Source organism: Myodes glareolus, chromosome 3 (genome assembly GCF_982192425.1).
Source record: "Myodes glareolus chromosome 3, mMyoGla1.1, whole genome shotgun sequence".
In the NCBI taxonomy this organism is placed as follows: domain Eukaryota; kingdom Metazoa; phylum Chordata; class Mammalia; order Rodentia; family Cricetidae; genus Myodes; species Myodes glareolus.
In genome coordinates, this window is record NC_142028.1 from 35426401 (window position 1) to 35449752 (window position 23352).

General features: G+C 45.7%; 2 protein-coding genes across 7 annotated transcripts in view; one reads left to right on the forward strand and one right to left on the reverse strand.

The window, feature by feature from the left end:
• Ift122 (intraflagellar transport 122) overlaps positions 1-11509 on the reverse strand; it is a 75367-nt gene extending 63858 nt beyond the window's left edge. The window contains exons 1-3 of one of the 4 annotated variants that reach the window (XM_087904399.1): positions 11289-11509; positions 1704-1770; positions 35-119 (exon numbers count right to left, since the gene is read on the reverse strand). In XM_087904399.1, the coding sequence (XP_087760525.1) occupies positions 35-119; positions 1704-1770; positions 11289-11329 (193 nt within the window). In that variant the 5' untranslated portion in view covers positions 11330-11509. The remainder of the gene's footprint in view (positions 1-34; positions 120-1703; positions 1771-11288) is intronic. The other 3 variants (XM_087904400.1, XM_087904401.1, XM_087904402.1) reach the window with 3 other exon arrangements.
• Positions 11510-11574: 65 nt separating this feature from the next.
• On the forward strand, positions 11575-22992 carry Mbd4 (methyl-CpG binding domain 4, DNA glycosylase). 3 transcript variants are annotated; one of them, XM_087904404.1, is made up of 8 exons: positions 11575-11868; positions 14268-14503; positions 15248-16029; positions 18969-19040; positions 19125-19259; positions 19865-20014; positions 20381-20484; positions 21709-22992. In XM_087904404.1, exons 1-8 carry the CDS (start codon positions 11779-11781, stop codon positions 21784-21786), a joined length of 1647 nt encoding a protein of 548 aa, XP_087760530.1. In that variant the 5' UTR covers positions 11575-11778; the 3' UTR covers positions 21787-22992. The 3 variants fall into 3 exon arrangements, with proteins under 3 accessions (XP_087760530.1, XP_087760529.1, XP_085543045.2); XM_087904403.1 differs by having other exon boundaries at positions 11577-11868; positions 18966-19040; XM_085686919.2 differs by lacking the exon at positions 11575-11868 and adding an exon at positions 12119-12329 and having other exon boundaries at positions 14264-14503; positions 18966-19040.
• Positions 22993-23352: the final 360 nt, after the last annotated feature.

Genomic DNA, 23352 nt, shown 5'->3' on the forward strand with positions numbered 1-23352 from the left:
ATGACAGAGAACAGAACCCAAAGAGGCCTCTTACCATCCTTTGCGTATGCCACGCAGTACACGGTGTCTTTGTGTCCCTTGAGGGGCTGAAGTAAGGTGCCATCGGAGGTGTCATAAACCTGTCAGAAGAAGTAAAAATATCGATTATCTGTGTGACATCCATTATTCAAAATTCCTGCAGGGTGCTACAGCTATTTTTGTTTTTATAACACAACAGTTGTTGATTTCCTAAATTAGTATCAAGTAGAGACAGCACTGCATAGCAAGAATGAATATGTCTTATGCAAGGCAAGCAGGAGGTGGAGGTCCAGCTCTGTGTTCTGTGTGGCCAGGTACATGCCATCAACGGTGAAGAAACAGTGACTACACCCATTTTCACTCAAGGGAAAGCCCACAAACTTCACCTGTTCTCCCCACCTCCCCACCCAGTACCGGGACTGAACTTGGGGCGCTGTATGATCCCAGACAAGTCCTCTGCCTCTGAGCTAGATTCCCAGCCTCCTCTCCTAGTTTTCATTTTGAAACAGGGTTTGACCAAGTTGCTCAGGCTGGTTCTGAACTTCCTCTGCAGCACAGGCTGGCACAGAATCTCTGATCCTCCTGCCTCCACTTCTCAAGGATCTGAGATTATAAACTTGCACAACCAGACCTGAGCAAATTTCCCTCATTCTTACATGGGCTTGAATAAATGACCCATCAAGGCAGGCCCTCATTAACAAAGCCAGCACTCGCAACGAGCTAGTGGACAACATGTTTAACTGTCAGGACCAACACTGCCACTAATGTCAGCACACACAGATGCATCATGCTTGCTACCACGTCTGAAAGTCACAGATCTAACAAATATGGGGTTTGCAAGTGGGAGGGAGTGTTATAAACCCAGCTGTAATGTGCATTTAGGGTATTTTATAGTTGTGCAACATGGCTAAATATGTGATGCAAAAAACAGAGCATCTGAGAAATGAGGACAGAGCTCTCCCACACAGGCAGAACACTGGAGAAGGAAGTCCATGAAGGGAAGTGAAAAGGATCTATGCTGTTTACCCTGGAAAGAAGTCTGCAGAACAACTCAACTATGATCAAGAGACTAATGTGGTTCACACACAGAACATGGACACCATTGGTCTGTGTATCGAGACAGAGCAGAGAGGACGGCAGCTTACAGGAAGAAGGTCTATTACAGATATTTGGGGTCGAGCAGAAAGGCGTCTCTGAAGATTACTCTTATGTACTAGGATAGGTTCCAGAGGGAGCCTGTGTCCTTTGAAACTATGAACAATAGGACAGCATTCATATGGAATTGTTTAGGAGCACCGGAGCCCAGAAGTCGAGGTCAGCGTTCTGACTTCTCGTGGAAGGATAGATAGCCTTTAACCTTGTTATTTCACTTTGGTCCAACAAAATATGAACTGACACCCACCCAGTTTCAAAGGCATTTTGATTAATTGTCTGCAACCATTTCATGGGCGTCTCAAAGGGGAAAGACAAATGACTCCAAAGGAAGCATTGTTCACGAGTTCCTATCTGATAGACAGTCCACCTACCTGTTTTAGATACACCATTTCCTTCCTTATTAAGAAGGAATGGCTGGTTTTTCCACCCTTGCCTTTTTTATCTCAAAAAAAGGGGTCAAATTTCAGAGTACTTACAAGAGGGAGGGAGAAAGAAAGCACACAGAATGGAAACTCAAGACAAAACCCTACCAGCAATCTGTTTCCTGCAGCCAGGATCAGTTGAGTTCCATCAGGCTTAAATGCGAGGTCGTAGATACTAACAGGAGACAAGACAAAAAGACAATTAAGAACCGAAACGATGAGGTCTGCTAATGGCCAGGAAAGCAAACTTTATTTCCATTATGAAATAATGTGCGTGTGTGCCGGGCTAGAAAATAATAGCTAACAATTGCATCTGGCTGCAAATTCCACTCCACAACCACACCTTGGCAGCCCATTCAATCACAATCTGCTCAGCAGTCAGCTCTGTCCTGGTTTCCTCTCATCCAGAAGCCAGAAATGATTCAAAAGGTCAACAGCTGAGGGCACAGGCTCTTTAAAGCATTCCAAGGAAAGGCGGGACACCCCAGCTAAAGTGTGAGGCACGACAGCTACCCAGACATTTACCAAGTACACGTTAGGCATGGGGCACCAACAGACACAGGGGGAGCTTGGCAGAGTCACTCTCTACCCTCCAGGAATTTCTACTTGAATGGGACACACAGGGCCAGGATTCCTGTGGCGCCAGCTTCAAAGAATATACTTCTCTAAGTGATGACATGTCAGGAAGTACGGCACTTTTTGCCTTCATACTGACAGGCATGCAAAGGTATTTTATAACCAAGGCCCTCTAAGTGTGGGTGAGATGGTGAGGAATACTGCGAGGGCAGGAGGAACTGCACAGAAACTGCACTGCAGCCAGGAGCGCCGGCGCACGCCTTTAATCCCAGCACTCTGGAGGCAGAGATAGGCGGATCTCTGGGAGTTCGAGGCCAGCCTGGTCTACAAAGCAAGGTCTAGGACAACCAGGGCTGCTAAACAGAGAAATTCTGTCTCAAAAATAAAAATAAAAACAAAAAGAAAACAGGGTTGGCAACATGGCTCAGAGGTTAAAGAGCACTGCTGTTCTTCCACAGATGGGGTTCAATTCCCAGCTACCGCATGGTGGCTCACAATCACCTGTAATGAGATCTGGTGCCCTCTTCTGGCCTGAAGGCACGCATGCAGGCAGAGCACTGTATACATAATAAGTCTTAAAAATAAATGAAAGAAAGAAACACACACACACACGTTCAGGGGAAAACTCAAGTCTGTCGTGAACACAGGTCCTTTTTCCCTTATCAGTATTCCCTGACAGCAGAGTAGAGATTTCCACAGCATTCCCATGTCATCTAGAGGTGATTTACAGCATAATGGTAGCTCTGGGTTCTCTGAAAGTTCCCATGCAGACATCACGCTGTCTGAAAGGGAGGCTTGGAGTATCAGTCAGTTTAGTAACTTTGGGATTCCTGAAACAACTTTGCCATGGGAATCAAAGGACAAACTGGACTCTGCTTATAGGTAATACCACGGTTCCGCTGGGTGGGAGCTGAACACGACCAGCCAGGGCCTCTGAAGCCTGGGCTCCTAACCATCACACTGCACTGCTTCCACTCGCCTGGATGACTGCCAAGCCTGTCAAATGTTTCCCTGAATGCTTTCCCAGCAGCTGACATTTATTGAGCACATGTGTTACTGTGTACAGGATACAGTTTAAATGCTCAATTGTTTAAGTTCGCTCAACCTCACAACCCTAAGCCTACCCTGCAGATAAGAAAACTACAAAGCTAAACAACGTGCCTGAAAGCAAACTGCTGCAGAGGAAAGGGGAAGCCAGGATTCCAATCCCAGCAGCCCGGCCTTAAAACCCATGTGTCAGCCGTCCCTCAGGCCTTGTAGTCTTCATTATTGCTGTTAGTATATATCATGGTTGATGAAGTAATTCACAAGGTTTTCTTGCCTTCTCAGAAGCCCTCCTCTCAAAAGTATTATCATTTACTCAAGGCATTCCATGTAGAATGTGGAAAGTAACTTACAAATAATAATTGTATATATGGTACAATATATTTATATATAGTATGTATTGCAGAAAGTTAATTAATGTGTCTTATCATTTACCACAAAGACATTAAAAACGTATCCTTCCCCTCATGTTCTCTGGCCACCACCTCCCTTCCCCACCCTCGTCTACAGTTTCGGTGTTATTTTATTTACTTCTTGTGTCTTTGTGCGAGTGTGGGGGGCAAGCGAGTCAGAGGACACCTTTCCAGAACTGGTTCTAGCCTTCTACTGTGTTGAGGCAGAGGTTCTCTTGTTTCTGCTGTGTGGGATGTGTTACACCGTGTGGTATACTCCAGGCCCGTAAACATTAGGTGACTGCCCTGGTCTCACCTTCCGTCTCCCCTCAGGAGCTCTGGGATTACAGACGTATATTACCAAAAACTTTACATGAACTCCAGGGGTCAAACGCAGGTCATCAGGCCTGCAGCGAGCACTTCCATCTGTGAACCATCTTATCGCCCTTATTTGTTTTTCTTGAGACATCGATCTCTATATCCCTGGTTGACCTGGTGCTAGCTACTTAGCTCAAGCTGGCCTCAAATGCCAGGCAATTCTCCCACCTCAGACTTGGAAGGACTGGTATTATAGGCAGACAGGCAACAATGCAGCTAGCTTCATACCCTCGGCTCTGGACTCTTCCCTTCTATACATGTGGAGTGAGTACCCTTTCTATGTGTCTGTCTACTCAGATTCCACACACATGACGTCATACACCACAGGCTACGGACTCATGGAAGACTCCTTGAATAAAAATTCTTTACACTTGCAGTTGAGAGTCGTGACAGGGAATGTTTCCCCACCTGCACACACCACAGTACATGGAGCAGACAGGGCGAGCCCATGGAGGAACTGAAAGCACATGTAGAGAAGCTGTCTTCTGCTGCACAGCTGCCTGGCAGAGGCTGAGCAAAGGGAAGCCTGTCTGGCTATCCAGCTTGGCATATTGTGTAGAATTAAATCCTGGCCCAAGTTCTACATTGTTCTTCCTCACTGTTACATGGTTACAGGCCTGGGCTTCCTTGTTCCTAATGTTCTTGACGGGTTTCACATTCAGAGAAGCAAGTGCTAGACTGAAAAGCAGAGTGGAACTGGGACCAAGAAAGTTGACCTATCTGAATTTCACTCTTATCTATAAAACAAGGTAGAGGGCTATCCTCCTAACACCAGGGGTCATGGGCTAGCCTCATATAAAGTGCCTAGTATCTGCAGGTCTTTATGATGAGACATTAGCTTGGAATGGCACCTTTTATCTAGTCCTTGGTGGGGCTCCCTTCCTGCCTGTATATGTCTAAGCCAGTCATAAAGATTCTTAGACCTCTTCTCCAAGGATTATCTGTGGTTGGATCAGTTTTATTTATATTTGTCTTGTTTGTTTATTACTCTGTCCCAGACTGACCTAGAACTCCTTTGTAGCCTAAGCTAGCCTTGAACTTATGTTGCTCCTCCTCCCAAATGCTGGATTTGTAGATGTGAGCCACCTCACCTGGCATTTTGTTGTTGCCGTTTTTGAAACAGCCTCATATAGCTCAGTCTGGTTCCAAATTCACTGCGCAGTTAATGTGGCTGAGGATGAGACCTGAACTCTTTTTTTTTTTAAGACTTATTTATGTACATGAGTGTTCTATCTGCATGGACAACTTTATTCCAGAAGAGGACATCAGACCCCACTACAGATGGTTGCGAGCCACCATGTGGTCGCTGGGAATTGAATTCAAGACCTCTGTAAGAGCAGCCAGTGCTCTTAATTGCTGAACCATCTCTCCAGCCTGACCTTGAACTTCTGATCTTCCTGTCTCCACTACTCAAGTGCTAGGATTATAGGTATGTGCCACCACTCTTGGCTTCAGATCATTTTTATTACATGTATTAATTCATTTGGGGAGGCACACAAATGCAGTCCATGGTTCGTGTGTGGTCAGAAGACCACTAACAGGAGTTGGTCCTATCACATTGGGACCTGGGATGAAACTCAGGTCATGTGACTTTGCAGCAAGTACCTTTACCTCCTGAGTCATCTCAATGTTGCAAGTGTGACTCATTTGGGCTAAGATAAAACAATTCCCTCAGATCCTCATTTTCTGGATGTCCTAAAATGTACTTTCTTAAATTACAACACATACACCTAATTTGTGATTATGAATCATCCAGCATGGATGTTGAGAACCAAACTTAGGGCCACTGGAAGGAAGAGCAACAATCATCATGATGGCTGAGCCAGCTCTCCAGTCCGATGTGACTCCTGCTGTCCTTGGAGCCTAAACAATTCAGTGTCATTCTCAAGCACAGTCTTCTGTAACTGACTGTTTCATATATGTCTCCTTAACACAGGCATCTACAACTCAAGGGCAATGACCAAGTTTTACATCATATGTTAGACCCGGGGGCCTGACAAGTCCTAAATACACTGATCACAACTGGCAACCTGCCTGGATTTTATGTTTGAACCCCAACCCCAGGATTTAATGATATCACAACATCACAGAATCCCCCAAATTGGAAAGCACTCAGACTTTGTCATGGAATATAACGCCCACCCAGGACAAATGTTCTCTCCACATGGCCATCTAGCCTCAGCCAGTACACTCCAGGGCTTGGAGGCAGCCTCTTTCCCAACGTGTCCTCCTTTATGAAACAGATAAACTGTCAAATCTGCATGATGAGATTTCACTGCTGAGAGATGAGAGGTGAGCCCTGCCAACTGTCCTCTACAGACTCAAGTTCCAAGGTGCTCTTCAAAGCCACACAAGCCACACATGCTACCTTGTTTACTACTTTGGGGTTGCTTTTATTTTTATTTTGTTTCTTTGTTGTGCCTAGATGAAACTCAAGGTTTCCCTTCACTTTTTTGAGACAAGCTCTCTACTGGGCTGAAGATCTGAGTAGCAGGAATTTGCAATCTCAGACAAATTATATCACTTCATTAAATTTTTAATGTGGTGCTAAGAATGCTTGGCCTCACACATGCTGGAGAAGCTCTCTACCACTGAACCATACCTCCAGCTTCCTCAATCTCAATAGCTCTCAATGCTAGCTAGCCTGCCCAGAATAAGACAGGCTAGCCTAAAAAGGCATTGTGGTTGAGATGAACCTAAAGTAGTATATTTAAGGGAGAAAGAAAATTAGAAGTTCAGAAATAAAAGTTAAGAGAGAATTTAAAGGTTAGGAGATAATTCATTTGGTAAAGTGCTTGCTGAGCAAGGCTGGGGACGTTAGTTCAGGTCCCCAATATTCCATGTAAAAGCTGAGCATGACAAACCATACTTGTAACCCCAGCAATAGAGACATGGAAACAGGCAGATCCTGGGGCCTAATAGCTAGCTAGTTTAGCTTAAATGGTTCACTTCAGTGTCAGAGATGATATTTTATCTCAAAATAATAATAATAAGGAGGAGGAGGTTGTGGGCTGGAGAGAGAGCTCAGTATTTAAGAGCACTCGCTGCTTTTGCAGAAGACATGGATTCCCAGCACCGACGTGGTGGCTCACAACTGTCTGTAACTCCAGTTCCAGGGGCTCTGCTGCCCTCTTCTGGTCTCTGCAGGTGCCAGGCACTTAGGTGGTGCACAGACATACACACAGGCAGCATATCCACATACATAACATAGAAAATAAATAATAAACAAAAATAAGGTGGACAAAAATAGAAGAAAATAGGGGCTGGAGAGATGGCTCAGAGGTTAAGAGCACTAACTGCTCTTCCAGAGGTTCTGAGCTCAATTCCCAGGAACCACATAGTGGCTCACAACCATCTGTAATGAGATCTGGTGCCCTCTTCCGGCCTACAGGCTTAACAAACAGTTAGAACATTGTATACATAATAAACAAATAAATATTTTTTAAAAAATAGAAGAAAATACCCAATGTCAACCTCTGACCTACTCATGTGCACACACAGACAAGGGCATCTGCATACACACGTGCACACACATATCACACACATGAAGAAAGAAAAAGAGGGAGGGAGAGAAGGAGGGAGAGAGAAAGGGAGGAGGTGGAGAGAATGGGTTGAGAAGGGTCTTTGGGTAGGAAAATGGAATCTTTGGCTCAGCTCCAAAACACAAATATGAATGTTAGCAAGCCAAGAGGGAAGGAGGCCAGGGGACCACCCAGCAAAATGCACAGCTTTACAAGAAAGGGGTCACCCTGGGTTTATGTGGAGCAGAGCCACAGAATCACAGCAACAGGTCCTGAGTGAGTTCTGCTGCTGGGTCAAAGACAGACCGGAAGCAAAAACGCAGAGCAGGATCCCATGGCAGGGTTGGGGGGGGGGGGGCTGGGAGAGGGCAGCGAGTCAAGGGCTTCTGGAATTGCTGGATTCTACTATCTAGGTGCTAATTTTGTTCTGTTTCCTTCCATTCCACCGGCTGGCACATGTAGCCATCATCAGGCTGCTGGTCTACAGAACCTCTGTACCTCCTATTCTGATAGATTGTTTCAAACTCGTAATAGCCAGAGAAGCAGTCTTCACTGGTCATTCCCTCACTCGGTTATGCATTCATGCACACACAGATCTACTCACCAAACAGTATTAGGCTCCAGAAACATTAGGAAATAAGATACTGCCATTGTTTTTACACAGTTTCTAGACTTCTGGGCTAAACAGATTAAAAATAACTCTCACATCCAACAGACTCTAAGTACCACAAGAGCAGAATGAACCAAATTCTGTGCCAGGGGTTGAGAACAGAGCAGATCAGACTGCATTTGACCAGCAAATGTTTTGTTTGGTCCACATGGTGTTTTACTTTGTTTTTTCTAATTAGGTGCCAACATCTAAAAATTAGGACATTTCACATTTAAAACGCAGATTCCTAGCTTCTGGTAAAGACAGGAAGATCTGCACACACCAGGCCAAATTCCTACGCAGTGATAATTGGCAGGAGCAGAGCAGCAGCTGCCCCTTCAGTGCAGAACGGGAGCCTTCCAGTTTGCCATAGTCCCTGCCACTCCCTATTGCTCTCTAACACGGAAGCCAAAAGCTTGGCTGCCAATTATTGCCAGTTTGTGCTGTAGGTGCTCTTTTCTGTGTATTTGTTTTTTGAGAAAGTCACTATAGGGTCTCACTATGTAGCCCTGGCTGTCCTGGAACTCACTCTGTGGACCAGGCTGGCTTCAAACTCACAGAGATCCACCAGCCTCTGCCTCCTGAGTGCTGGGATTAAAGGCATGCACCACCACCATCCCTGGCTGTGGGTGCTCTTACACTAGAGGGAAGAGAAAAGTAATAAAACTATTATTACCCTAGCACTGTTGAGGTTGTCCAGAAACCCAGGACCAGCCTGAACTACATGAGACCCTGTCTCAAAAAAGCAAGACCAAAAACATTTGTTTAATGTTTAAAATTTTATTTAATTGGGGGTATGTGTAGTGCCAAGAGCTTCTGGAGGCCAAAGGGACACCTAGCAAGAGTTGGTCCTCTCCTTTCACCATGTGAGCTCTAGGGGTCAAAGCCAAACCATTAGGCTTGGCAGCAAGCACCTTCCACTGCGAGCACCCTGCTGCTCACCTCCAAAAAGGGTTTTATTCAAATGAAAGACACTGGCAAGGTGACATGTTTCAAGTCGGGTGCAGAACAACCTACAAGCAACAGAAGTTCCTCCTATTTAAGATGTAAAGAAACAAGCCTGTTCACATTACTTGCCAGGCTGAATTAAAGGTAGAGGCTGAAAGAACTGGCTTTGGGATGGGGCAGCCTGAGCTGGCAAGCTGGCTCCATCTCACACTCATTTCCTTACCCTCCCTACACTTCAGGCTCCTTGCTGCAAACTGGAGGTAATTACAGTTGCCTCCCTCAGAGCCGCTGTGAAGAGAAAAACAAGGTAAAGGATACAAAGTTCTTAGGAAGTGTCTGGAACCAGTCAGCATCAGCTGTTCCTTGTGCAAGCTCATCCGAAGTGAGCCTTGAGGGAGGTTTAGGATCTGTGTCACACACAGCAAGGGCTCAGGACAGACAGAGTGGTGTGACGGTGAACAGACCCTCTAGGAAGAATCTGAGTCAGACTGAGAACTAGTCAATAAGCCAGGATTTCCCAAAGTGCTTTCCTGGCTGATGAATTTTGGTGACAAAATAGAGTAGACAGCAAACAGCACTGAATTATTAAGATGGCAAAGTCGCTCTACTGTCATTCTCTTCTATAAAACATTTTTTTACTATTCATTTATTTATTTTTGTTTTCAAGACAGGGTTTCTCTGTGTAGCCCTGGCTGTCCTAGAACTTACTCTATAGACAAGGCTGGCCTCGAACTCAGAGATTTGTCTGCCTCTGCCTTCAGGGGATTAAAGGGGTACACCACTGCACCCGGCCATTTTCACTGTTTATGTGTGTGCATATGTGAGGGGTACACATGTCACGGCGCTGATGTGGAGGTCAAAGAACAACTTTGTAGAGCTGTTTCTCTCCTTCTCCCAGGTTTCATCCCTGGGCAGCAAGTGCCTGTACCCGATAAGGCATTTTCCCAATCCAATTTCTTTTGTCTTTTGAGACTGAGTCTCATAGAGTCCAGGCCTTGAACTCACTGAGAAGCTGAGAATAACCTTAAACTCCCAATCCTCCTGCTTCCTCCCCAAGAAGTGCTGGGGTTACAGGCTTGGGTCCAGCTTTCTTTCATCCTTTTTCAAACTATTTTTATTTGCCCGTGTGTATATGTGTGTGTGTGTCAGTATATAAAAGCATGAATAAACACACGTGTGTGCATGTGGTCTGCAGAGGCCAGTGGGTATCAGGTGTCCTCTCCTCTTCCCTTAACCTGGAGGCCCCCTCCCCAGCTAAGCTGGTGGCTAGCAAACCCCACAATCATCCTGTCTTGATTCCCCTCTGCAGCAGTACAGGCTTGCATAGGGCCACACTTGGCTTTTATGTAGATGCTAGGATTAGAACTCTGGTCCTCATGAATGTGTAGGAAGTACTAAACTGCTAAGCCCCTTTTCATACTTTCTAATCAGGATAATGTCTTTTGTGATGCTCATCTTACATGCCTCTCTGACCTTACACAGGAATGTCCTACTTGAGACACAATAGATCAGGTGTAAGCAGTTCAGCTCAGGCGGAAACACTCCCTTTTAACAGTATCTAGATACAAGCTACTCACACTGTTATGTTTGCCCCTGCTTAAACGTTATAGTTATTGCACTTGGGACAAATGATAATGATTTTTCATATATGGAATAATTTTCTGCATAAAACCATGTTCAAATAAAAGTGTGGTAGGCTAAACATGGTGGTGCACTCCTTTAATCCCAGTCCTGAGGAAGCAGAAGCAGACAGATCTCTGTGAGATCAATGCCAGTCTGGTCAACATAGTGAATTGCAGGTCAGCCAGAGCTTTAAAGTGAGACCTTATCTCAAAAAACAAGTGAAGAAACCTTAAAAAAAAAAAAAATCACGTAACCAAAATCTGGGCACTTGGAAAATGTATCAAAGGTAAGGAAACTGAGAAGACACACTGGTGGGTGAGAAAAGTTCGGGCGGGATTTTGAAAAGAGAGGAGCAAGACTAGACTTATAAACCGCTCCAGCAGACCGCTACCCTCAGGTGGTCCCCAAGCTCGCAGCAGGAATCTCGGTTTCAAGGAGAAAGACCATTGGGGAGTTGAAGGTGTAGCATCAGACTGCTGGGCCCAGGCCACAGGCCCGTTGCCATAGCAACACGCCGGCTCCCGCCGCCTCCCCCACCATCCCCGAACGTCCCGCTCCTCACCACTGCTCCACTTTGTCTCTCCACGTCAACACGGCCCTCATCGCCACTTCCCTCACGACTTGGGCCCCTCCTCCCTGCCTCGACAGCAACAGGCTTCTCTCGGCAAACCACTCTGGCTACCCGCGCTACCCTTGGCAACGCACATGCGCAATGAACCGCGCGTGAGTTCACAGAGCTTCAAGTGCGCAAGTCCAAAAGGGAGGTTGACTCCTCCGCTAAAGCGCAGAGCGCGCAGGGACGCAGGAGACGAAAGCGGAAGTATAACGCGGTTGAGCGGTCACGGAAGATGGGTGGGGCGGGGCGTTTAGCCGCCGGAGGGTTTGATTGGCGGTGTCCTGACCATGGCGGCTGGCGGGAAAGCAGCAGTGGGAACTGAAGGATTTTCCTGTCCGTCTTTGGATTTCTCCCAGTGTTTTGTGCTGTGTTCAAGTTTCACCCCGCCTCTCGGCCTGGAGGTGCAGCTGCAGCCCAGTGGACCAGAGCAGCAGGAATGGAAAACCCAAACCTTGGGGACAGCTCAGTCCCCTCCATCAACCCCAGAGAGAGCCTAGTTCCAGACCCGCCTTGGGACCTCTGGCAAGTTGTTAACCCCTCTCGAGCCTCAGTTTCACCATCTGTAAAATGAAAACAGGGGAATCACTCTTATGTGGGTGTTTCTACCCCACTGTGGGAACCCTTGGGTGACTCCGTCCCCGATTCCTAGGCCGAATTGACCGGGGAGCTTGGAAGACAAGGGAGGTTTTGTGATGCAAACAGGTTAGCCAGGGTCGGAAGTGGGAGCAAGTTCAACACCCAGGGGCGCCTCAGAAGCGGTCGTAGGAAAAGTCGCAGAGAAAGCAGCTATTGTATCGGGGCTAAAATTTGCATGTCTCAAATGTTGACCGCTCAAAACAATCTTAAGGTTTGGGCATTTAACTAACTTTGTAGAGTGCTTATCTAGTATGCACGAAGCCGTGGGTTGGATCGGCAGCACCGAATACCCAGGCGTGGTGGTGCAGGCCAGTGGAGGCAGGAGGATCAGAAGTAGAAGATGAGTCTCTGGTATGTGGTGGGTTCAAAGCCAGCGTGGGGTGCATAAGATTCTGTCTTAAGAGCAGCAAAACCTTTTTTAAAAAAATTATTCCTTCCTTTTAACAGATGGAGAAAGGAGATTTTGAGCCCAAAGTACCTTTCTCTTGGAAGGTCGGCTAATAATAAATGGCAGAGTTTGTTAACTAAGAGTTAACACCCAGTTTGTTAACCTAAGAGTTTGTGTGCTGATTCCTCCATGTTTCAGTTACCTCGTCTCTCTCTCTCTAAGATCTTTCTGCTGAGCCAGGCAGTGGTGGCCCATGCCTTTAATCCCAGCACTCAGGGAGGCAGAGGCAGGCCGATCTCTGTGAGTTCGAGACCAGCCTGGTCTACAGAGTTTGTTCCAGGACAGCCGGAGATACTCAGGGAATCCCTGTCTCAAAAAGAAAAAAAAAAATCCTCTAACTGCTATTAACCCCAAATTCCATCAAGTGCCGTTGTTCTAACTGTGGTCAGTCACTAGTTCTTGCTTAGTTTCCTTGTTTACAGGAGGCAGATTAGGTTAAATGGTCTCCCTAGAGACTCATTCACTTTCTTTTTTAAAGATTTATTTTTGCCCACGTGTGTCTTTGAATATGTCCACAGGTGTTGGTGGAGACCGGAGGAGAGGGTCAGATTCGCTGGAGCTAGAGTTGCAGGCTGTGAGGAGCTGTCTGATGTGGCTGCTGGGGCTGAACTGGAGTCCTCTGGAATCTGCTCTTAACCACTGAGCCGTCTCTCCAGATCCTCACTCTCCTTTTAAAATGTGTAGTTTAGTGATTAAAATACCCTGTTCTCAAGGCTGGAGATAGAGCTCAGGGGTTAAGAACACTTACTGCTCTTCCATGGGACCTGGCTTTGGTTCCCAGCACCCACTGCCCAGGCTCACAACCACCTGTATCTCAGCTCCAGGGGCTCCAGCCCCCTCTGGCCTCAGCACCTGCTTGGACATAGTGCACATATCTTCCTTTAAAAGGGGGGAGCGATACGCTGTACTGAAGGTTTTGTAGGTATACCCCCCCACCAATAATAGCATGGGGAGAAGTATTTGGTCACAGTTCTGCAGGCCTGTGTTCTGGTATTAGTTCTGCGAGTGATTGGATTTCATTATCACACAATTTGTCAATAAGACTAAGTTTTAACCTCACAAAGTGCTGAGAATCAAGACCAAAAGATTTGGAAGTTCTTGCCAGAAGTCATGTGCCTTTGTGGGGCGAGGGGTTAACACCGTTTTACGAAAGTTGCACACATCTGTGAAGTGTTCCCCTTTGGCAGGAGAGAGGGCTGATCCCTTTAAGCAGTGCTGATCTCGGGTGAGTGTCAGGTACCAGCTGTCACCAGAAACCTTTATAGTAGCCCTACTGCATGATTACCAAACAATTAAAAAAAAAAAAACAGTTATCGTCTTCAACTGTTACTGTGCAGAGAGTCCTTTGGAACTCACTTTGTAGACAAGGCTGGCCTCGAACTCACTGAGCTCCGCCCTCCTCTGCCTCCCAAGTGCTGGGATTAACGGCCTGTATCACTATGTACTGCTAGATTCCTAGCATTTTAAAAACCCCCTGTTGGAGGACAAGAAACCGCCAGAGATGGGAAGATACTCATGGCACAAGACTAGCTCGCTGACCTTAATCTTACCTACCACGGTCCAATGAGCATTTTATGTAGTCCTATACTGCCGTGGGTTGAAATTGAGTAAGCAGAGTAAAAGAAATTTTATTTTTATTTTCATTTTTTTGAGACAGGGTTTCTCTGTGTAACAGTCCTGGATGTCCTGGAACTTGCTCTGTAGACCAGCTTTCCTTGAACTCACTGAACTCTGCCCGCCTCTGCCTCCCAAGCGCTGGGATTAAAGGTGTGCGCCACCACCACCTGGCATAAAAGAAATTTGAAATGAGTTCATCACTTGGGCTTTGTTTTCCCAGCAAGGAGGATGTAGCCGCTGGACTGGGAAGAACAGAAGATGGAAAGGAACTGGTGACAAGCAGCGAGGGTAGCTCCCTTCCCCAGGAACCTGCTGCTGCCACTCTGTTTAACGGTCCTGCGGTGACAGAAGGTCCTTCAGTGACAGAATGCCATGAGCCCCTCGAGTGTGGATGGGAGAGAATTGTGAAGCAAAGGCTGTCTGGGAAAACTGCAGGCAGATATGACGTATACTTCATCAGGTGAGCACTCAGGAGGAAGTCCAAGTACAGCCCAGTTTTGTCTGTAATAGGAACGTTAGTAAGAATCTTGGGTTTATGAACTGGGGAGTGGCTCAGAGAATAAGGCACTTGCCAAGCAAGCATGAGGACCTGAATTCGGATCCCCAGAACCCTTCTAAAAGGCTGAGTAGGTGTGGCAGCTGCCTGTAACCCCAGCCCTGAGGGCCAGAGAATGGATCCTCAGGGAAAGCTGACCAGCTAAACTAGCTGGGATTGGTGAGCTCTGGGTTCATTGAGAAACACTGTCTCAAAGTGGAGAGTGAGCACAGACCTAGTTTTAACTTTAGGCTTCTACATGTACACATGAAAACGCTCATACACATATGCTTACGCCACACTCACCACACTCACATACATTTTTAAAACCTTGTTATAAACCATTATTGTTCCTTTGGTGTCGCTGGTTGGCTTTATCAAGTGATTTGGGGACAGTCACATATACATGTTGTTGATCCTACTCCCAATGGCTAATGATACATTTGGATTTAAGCTGTATTTGTATGTTGATTTTATATTGTCATAGAGAAATCTATTGAAAAGGGCCATTGATCACTTTTTGTTACTTTAAAATGGCAAACATCTTTGGTGACATTTAGAAACTATTAATTGGAAATCCGAAATGTGGTTCAGTTCTTTTTAAAAGTCACTTCTATTTATTAGCATAAGCTTCCTTTCCTTTCATTGTTTTTTTTTTTTTTTTTTTAGCCCACAAGGACTGAAGTTCAGATCGAAGCGTTCACTTGCAAATTATCTTCTTAAAAATGGAGAGACTTTTCTTAAGCCTGAAGATTTTGATTTTACTGTGCCGTCTAAAGGGAGCATCAGATCTGATTATAAAGACCAAAGCTTGGTAGCTCTGCCGTTGCAACAGTCGCAGCAGCCAGAGGAAAGCAGCATTTCACACCGTAACCTCAGGACACGAAGCAAGTTGCAAACCGATGTGTTGCCTCCACCCAGTGGTAATTCAGAGTCCCCAGGTAGCAGTAGCAGGCTGTCCAACTCCAGAAAGCCCAAAAGAAAGGCGGTTGTTTTGGAAGGAATTGGAAGTGAGAAAACCAAACAAAGGTTCAGGAAAAGTCTCTCGGATTCTGCTCGAAGTACCAGAAAAAGAGAATCTGTGGTTCAGAAAGCAGGCGCTGAAAGTGAGCTGGTTCCACCGGAATGTCTGTGCCCTACAGGTGCCTGCGCCAGCCAAGAGACTGTCATCGTGGCTGGGGAAGAGAAGGACCTGGGGACAGAAAAGCCACCGAGTCCAGGGTCAGATCTTCATTCCACGCAAGTAGCGTCTGGCATCACAAACAAATTACATTCAACGGAAGAAGCAGGTGATGCGGATCGTGAGCAGACTTTTTTAGAAGCAGAGGAAATCAGATCGAAGGGAGACCAAGAGAGGGAGGCGCATTTGCATATTGACGTTTTACAGGGTGACTCTGAAACACCCAGCTGCTCCCAAGCCAAGAAACGCCTTACTTCTGAGACACTCCGAGGTACTTGGCACGTGAAAGTGCTGTTAGCTGTGTGGTGACGAGTTGACCCTCCCAGAGCTTGTACTCCTTCCCTGGGTGTGGGTGAGATAGAGGCTGTAGTGAAGAAGAGCCAGATACGTTCTCCCAGTTGATCCCAATTCTGCCCTCTCTAAGGGATTTTTGGGCATAGGGTTTCATGAATCCCAGGCTAGCTTGGGTCTCACTGTAGCTGAAGATAACTTTGAAATTGTATCTTCTTGTCTCTGCCTCGTGGGTGCTGGGATTAAAGACATGTGTCCCGATGCTACTATTTTAATGCAGTGCTGGGCATGGTAGGCAAACACTCTATCAGCTGAGCCACATCCCCATCCCCTAACTGATGTTTGAGCTAGCTGGTCATCGAGCCCTTAATTATGGCAGAGAGGGACTCGGCTGGCTACAACCAGCAAAGGAAGGACAGTGGCAGGGCGTGGCTGCTCCCACCTTCCTGGGCAGCAGCCGGGGGACGGAACTTTCTCCACTTGCCTTCCTCTATCTAGACAGCAATCTTTAGACTGTAAGGAAAATTAAAAGGCTTCTCTGTGAAGAATGTAGATAAGACTCCTTTTATACATAAACTGACCAAGAGTGGTCAGCATCCTCCTGCCCCTCCTGTACTGCTGATGTGTGACTCCCAATTTAATCCCATCTATATCACAGTCTTTGTATCTCCTGTTACGGCCTGATGCTTCTCTAAAAGGCCTGGGAGCTCTCAATAATTCAAAAGTGTAATTGCTTAGTTCATGTATTATTTGTACTCTGCTCTTCCCACAGAGTCGGGGCTTGGCAGTTTTGCCTATACAATGCCTCAGTGAATAATAGATAAAAAGATCTGAGCAGCTCTGGGTTATTCATTATGCCACAACAGCAATAATGAATAACTCCCTTAAAGAACAGTAATTTTAATTTTACTGAGACTCCTTTGGGGAAACAGCCTGCACAGATTGGTGGGACCAGGGTATAACACTTGATTTCTGCTTTCAGTCCTCCATAATGGCGCATTATGTGTGCGCTTCTCTGTGCCTGGGACTGCCGTGTCTTTAACAGGAGATGTCACATGTACCTAGGGAATGGATAAGACTCCTCAGTCTGTCCTTTGAGCTTCATAGAGCAAGCATCGGGTCATATGAATTTACCGCTATTATAATGGGCGGGTTAAATATCAGAAGCATCCTCCCTTGACTAATATGGATATATTCAGCTCCTCCTCTACTGAAGTCTAGTTCTCAGTGTAAGGGGAAGTACCATTGGGTTACTAGGTGCCCAGTGGAGCAATAATTCCTTGACTAGAAATATCAAGACAACAGGTAATAAAGGAGGCTGGGTAGTTATGTGTGGGAACCCATGAAGAATATCAAGTTTCCATAAGATCAGCTTCCTTTGTTCTATTTCATAGTTTCTTCTGGGCTTTACCTGCCCAGACTAGAAATCAGAAGGCACAACCTCGTTATGTGGAGACCTGGATATTTGTTGCGGTGTTCAGTCAACCCCAGTGTCATTTTCTGGCAACCATTTAATTGTTAAGCCTTAGTTTCTGAAAATTTAAGGAATAAGCCTAGCTAGTCTCATTTTTCATATCAAGACAAGAGAAGGCAGCTAGCTAGCGAGATGACTCAGCAGTTAAGAGCAGTTCCTGTTCTTCCAGAGGACCCGAGTTCAGTTCCCAGCACCCATGTCATGTAGCTCCTAACTGCCTGTAATTCCAGCTCCAAGGGACCTGATGTCCTCTACTGGCCTCCACACATAAATGAAAAATAAGTATTATAAGGTAGCTGAGTGTGGTGTTCCATGTCTGTACTCCCAGCACTTGGGCGTTAGGACTTCAAGGCCATCCTCAGCTACATGGCAAGTTTGAGGTGAGCCTGGACTACATGAGACACTGTCAAAACAATAACAAAATAATAACTGTGGGGTAAAAATGGGAAGTGAAAAAAGATGGGTTTTCAATATACAAATGTAACTAAGATATTATTAACTGATGCTCAGAGGGTGTAGCTAAAGGAGTATGAAGTAGGACCACTTAAAATAAGTGACAGTTGTAGAAACTCGAGAGGTCTGATAACATTGGTTAAGATTTTTGTTTTGTATTGATGTGGCTGAGTGTGAATATGTGTGGGTACCCACAGAGGCCAAAAGAGGATATTAGGTCCTCTAAAGCTGGAGTTACAGGCAGTTGTGAGCACTCAACATTGGTACTAGGGACTGAACTCTGGAAGAGCAGCAAGTAGTTCTAGCTGCTGAGCCATCTCTCCAGCCCTTGTTTGGTTTTTTGAGACAGAAGCTCACTGTGTAGCCCAGGCCGGGCCTTGAGCTCACATCTCTTCCTCAGCCTCTCCTGGGTCTGCCTTTTTGGTAAATACAACCGCAGAACCTTCAACAGCCTTTTTAACAACCACTGTACCATTTAATTCTATTCTCAGTGCCTCTTTGTGTGTGTGTGTGTGTGTGTGTGTGTTCATACATAGATATATGAGTCCATGATCATTTTTGGAATCTTGACTTTTTTTCATTTAGAAGTAAATGTCAGTGGAAAATATTCATGATCGAGTCTCAAAAACATTTTAATGGCCATATCATACAAATAAACTAGTATATTCATACTGTTGCAGTTTCCCATCCTGTGAATTGGCCACGTGAGTCACAGGGCATCAGTAAAGGGCGGCCCTTGAGCTAGACTCCTGGCTTTCCACTGTTGCCCTCACACTAGCTGTGTGACCTGGGGCTTATTTAGCATCTCTGTGCCTCAATCTCCTTATGTACAAAGTGGAGATATGATAGATAATGTCCAGCTGATCGGGTATTATTAGAATTAGACTAATTTATGTAAGTGCTTATTATGTAACCCAGGCTAACCACAAACTCAGTCTGCTTTACCCTTCCATAAACTATAGATTCTCTAAACTGCTTTTTCTTTTCAGAAGATAGCAGCCCACGAACACAAGTAGAAAAAAGGAAAACAAGCCTGTATTTTTCCAGCAAGTACAACAAAGAAGGTACCCACTCTTCCCCAAGCAGTATGGTGGGGGGTGACCCAAGTCTTTCTTGAGTACAACTTTGACACCCCTATGTTTTTGTAGCTCTTAGCCCCCCACGACGAAAAGCCTTCAAGAAATGGACTCCTCCTCGGTCACCTTTTAATCTTGTTCAAGAAACACTTTTCCATGATCCCTGGAAGCTCCTCATTGCGACTATATTTCTCAATCGGACCTCAGGTTTGTGGGTCATTGTCATCTGTGTCCTGGTGAGGAGGGAGAGAACCGAACTGGTTAAGGGGCCCAAGTTCAAGGTCCGTTTTGAGTTTATGATGTTGGACAAGGCCTTTCCCTTTTAGCCCACAGAATTCTTCACCTATGGGAACATTAGATGAATGACAGCCAACATCCTTTTTAATACTGAGGGCCAGGTGGTCATTGATTTCCTACTTCTAGATTAGCTTTGGTCTTCAGGGAAGGGGCAGTTAATATTTTCCCACCTTCTATCCTGCTTGTATTCATTGACTGCATATAGTGGTTATCTGGTGATCTGATTACTTGAAATACAGGCTCATTTTGGTATAATTTGAACTAGTAATCAAGGAGATTAACAGTGTTGGTATTTGACTCTAAGTGACTACTGGTTCAGGTAATGATTTGACAGTATTTAAAACAAACAAGGCTGGGGTTATAGGTCTGTGGAACCTTCCCAGCATGCGCAGTACATGAATTCCAGTCCCAGCACCACAAACACAGTAGGAAACCACTGCCTGAAGTCCCTGGATGAGAAACTACCTGGACATGAAGTGAGCCCTTCCCAGACATGTCTGCTGTTTGCTTGACAGGCAAGATGGCCATCCCTGTGCTGTGGGAGTTTCTAGAGAAGTACCCTTCAGCTGAAGTGGCCCGAGCTGCTGACTGGAGGGACGTGTCAGAACTTCTTAAGCCTCTTGGTCTCTATGATCTCCGTGCAAAAACCATTGTCAAGTTTTCAGGTATGTTCCCCTGGCCCCAAAGGAAGAAGCAAATTGTGCCCACTGAAGGCAGCCACACCTTAAACTTTAATGTCCTTGGATGCTCTATTAATTGAGGTCATTTAGCTCAAGCATTAACGACATTTAAAACAGCCTGCTCGCCCCACACCACAGACTCCTGCTGACCCAAACCGTAAATCTTTGCCCAACACCAAAGTAGCCCTCTGCATAGAAGCAGGAAGTCATTTCCTCTGGTTAGCTGGCAAAGCAAAAGAGAGTGGTTAGGAGGAGGCAGGTGATAGGGTGCTGGTCCAGAGGGAGGGGTCTTCCTGCCCCATTACAAGTCTTCCGTGGGGCTGACCACATGTGTGGGGTGTGTATCTTCAGATGAATATCTGACGAAGCAGTGGAGGTATCCGATTGAGCTTCATGGGATTGGTAAATACGGCAACGACTCCTACCGGATCTTTTGTGTCAATGAGTGGAAGCAGGTAAGCCCACTGCCAGCCATAACATGTTCAGCACATTTGCCTCCAGGGCAAAAGAAGTCCACGAGTGTGTCCAAGATGGACAAGACAGGAGCCCTGCTGTAGTCCCTACCAGATTTGCCCTCAGTTTAAGGAGCAGCAGGGACTTGAGGGTATAAACTGTAGGAGGGACTCCTCGGGTCCTGCTCAAGTCCCGTTGCTGTGGCCTCTGCTGACTCGAGCAGTCTGTCACTCCTGACCCTATTGCTGTCTTTTCCTGTCGTGTTCTAGTGCTGGGAAGAGATGGCTTTGCTGGTAAAATGCTTGCCCTGAAGAACAAAAGCCAGGCACGGTGGCATGCAACTGCAGTCCCAGTACTGTGGGGGCAGAAACAGGAGGGGGCCTGGAAGCTCCCGGATAGCACTGTCAAAGGTCATAGATGAGATAGCCTGGCCTATGTGGTGAAGTTCCAGGCCAGTGAGAGAGCCTTTCTCAAACAAAAAGTGGAAGGTAGACCAGAGACATGGCTTAGTGGGTAAATGTATTTGCTGCACAAGCCTGGCAGCCTGTGCTCCATCCCTGTAACCTACATAAGGGTGAAAGTTAAGAAGTAACTCTAATTTGTACTCTGACCTTCGTAGGCATGCCTCATAGGCACAACAAGTAGTAAAATTTCAACTTTTCCTGAAGGTAGAAGGTGCCTGAGTCTCATGCCTGTACACACACACCGAAAACAGTACCCTCCATAGGAGAGTAAATAGTCGGATTTAGAGTGTCTAATTGACCAGTATCTCCGCATATAGGGTGGCATCTGAGTCCCATTACTTGTGCCCAGAACTGGTGCATTCTGATGGCAGCCTGCAGCTGGAGGATATCCTGGCACACTGCCCTCTTGCCCTGACGTATTAAATCCGTGAGGTCTGGAGAAGCCCATGCTGCGGGGCCACAGTCCTCTTCCTTCACTACCAGAGCCATCCATGAAGCCTCACAGGGTCTGTGACGTTCCAAAAGCTGGGAGCTAACACTTGACTTATGCCATCGCTGCCTTCTGCTCCAGGGCTGGGTTAGTTCTAAACTGGAAAGTACTTTGTAAACAATGAAGGGTTCCTGTCATGTAAGGTATAATTGTAGACACTCATGGTTGCTACTGGATTAGAGTTCTCTGTTTATGTCAGATACATTATCATGGTAAACTCCTTCACCAAACCTTTAAATGTGTCTATGACTGATATGTTTCATTTCTTACAGGTGCACCCCGAAGACCACAAGTTAAATAAATACCATGACTGGCTTTGGGAAAATCATGAAAAACTAAGTTTGTCTTAAAACCGCCTGTTCGAAATTTTCTATGCAATGCTTTGTGCTTCCATTTCTAAGAGCCCTATGATGTACAGTGAGCTCCCTTCCCAGGCTTGTAGATTTTCTTTTTCAGTTAGTTAGAAGTCAGTGTGTGTATTAAGTCTCTGCCACAAGTTGATCTTAGTCAGTTAGTGTTGTAGACATATTTTGAACGTGAAAAAGTAACTGTTGGGGGCTGGAGAGATGGCTCATCAGTTAAGAGCACTGCTTGCTCGTCCAAAGATCTTGAGTTCAAGTCCCAGCAACCACACGGTGGCTCACCACCATCTGTACCTTCTTCTGATATGCAAAGCACACATACAGGCAGAATACTGTATACATGATAAATAAATCTTCTTAAAGAAAAGAAAAAGTAGATGATGGGAAATGATCCTAAAAGAGTGTTCAGTTTTTCCAGTGATGAACAATGTGTTGGTGCTGAGAGCCAGTTTTCAGCACTCCTGCTGAGGAAGACTAAGCATGTACAAAGTGGCATTAAGGTATACAACTGTCATATGAAGAAAGAACCTGCCATTCTTATGGATATCACGTGTCATAGTTTAAATAGTGGCGTATTTACCTTCGAAAATAAAAACTAAATCGACCAACACATAGTGGTACCCACTGTAATCCTGGCACTCAGGAGACTAAGGCAGGATGGAAAGTTGAGGGCCAGCCTGTACTACATAGAGAGGAAGAAACCAAACAGGGCAGGGTAGTGAAGTGGCTCATTAAAGTCACTTGCTGCTAAGCCATATGACCTGAATCCAACTCCTATGGGTTGACCTCTGACCTTCACTTGAACTCACATAAATTAATTTCTGATATATTCAGTAACAGAGATTCATCTATGCTAATCATGGTGGTACACTACTATAATCCTAACACGTGGAAGTTTGGAGAGGGTCATAATCAAGTTCAAGGTCATCCTGGTCTACTTTGTAGTTTCCAGGACAACTTGGGCTATATGGTGACATCCTGTCTCAAAAAAAACAAAAAACAAAAAATCCACCAGTGGCACACACACAGTAAGAATATATATAATACACTTGTAATGCTGAGGCAGGAGGACCACTGAATTCAAGGCAGCCTGGCTTATGTGAGTGTGAGAGCAGCTTTGGCTTGTACATCAAAACCCTATATAAGAAAAATACAAACTAAAGTTGTTAGACTAAATAAAACTGTGTTTGGATGGGTGGCTGGTTGTCCTGTTTAATCGACCTGTTTAATGGAATTCTTTGTTTTTTTTGAGAAAGGGTTTCTTTGGGTAACCTTGGCTTTCCTGGAATTAGCTCTTGCAGACTAGGCTGGCCTTGAACTCACAGAGATCCACCTGCCTCTGCCTCCTGAGTGCTGGGATTAAAGGTGTGCACCACCACCGCCTGGCTCCCATCCCTGTTGAATGGAATTTTTCAGCTGATGTACAAATAGGTTCACAGTATATTAGGTTATTAATAAAAATATTTTTATTAAAAAGGTCCCTTGGGCATCATGTGTTCTTGACCACTCCCACTGGCTCTTAGGAACTTTGGATTTGACCTTAGCGTCCCTGTG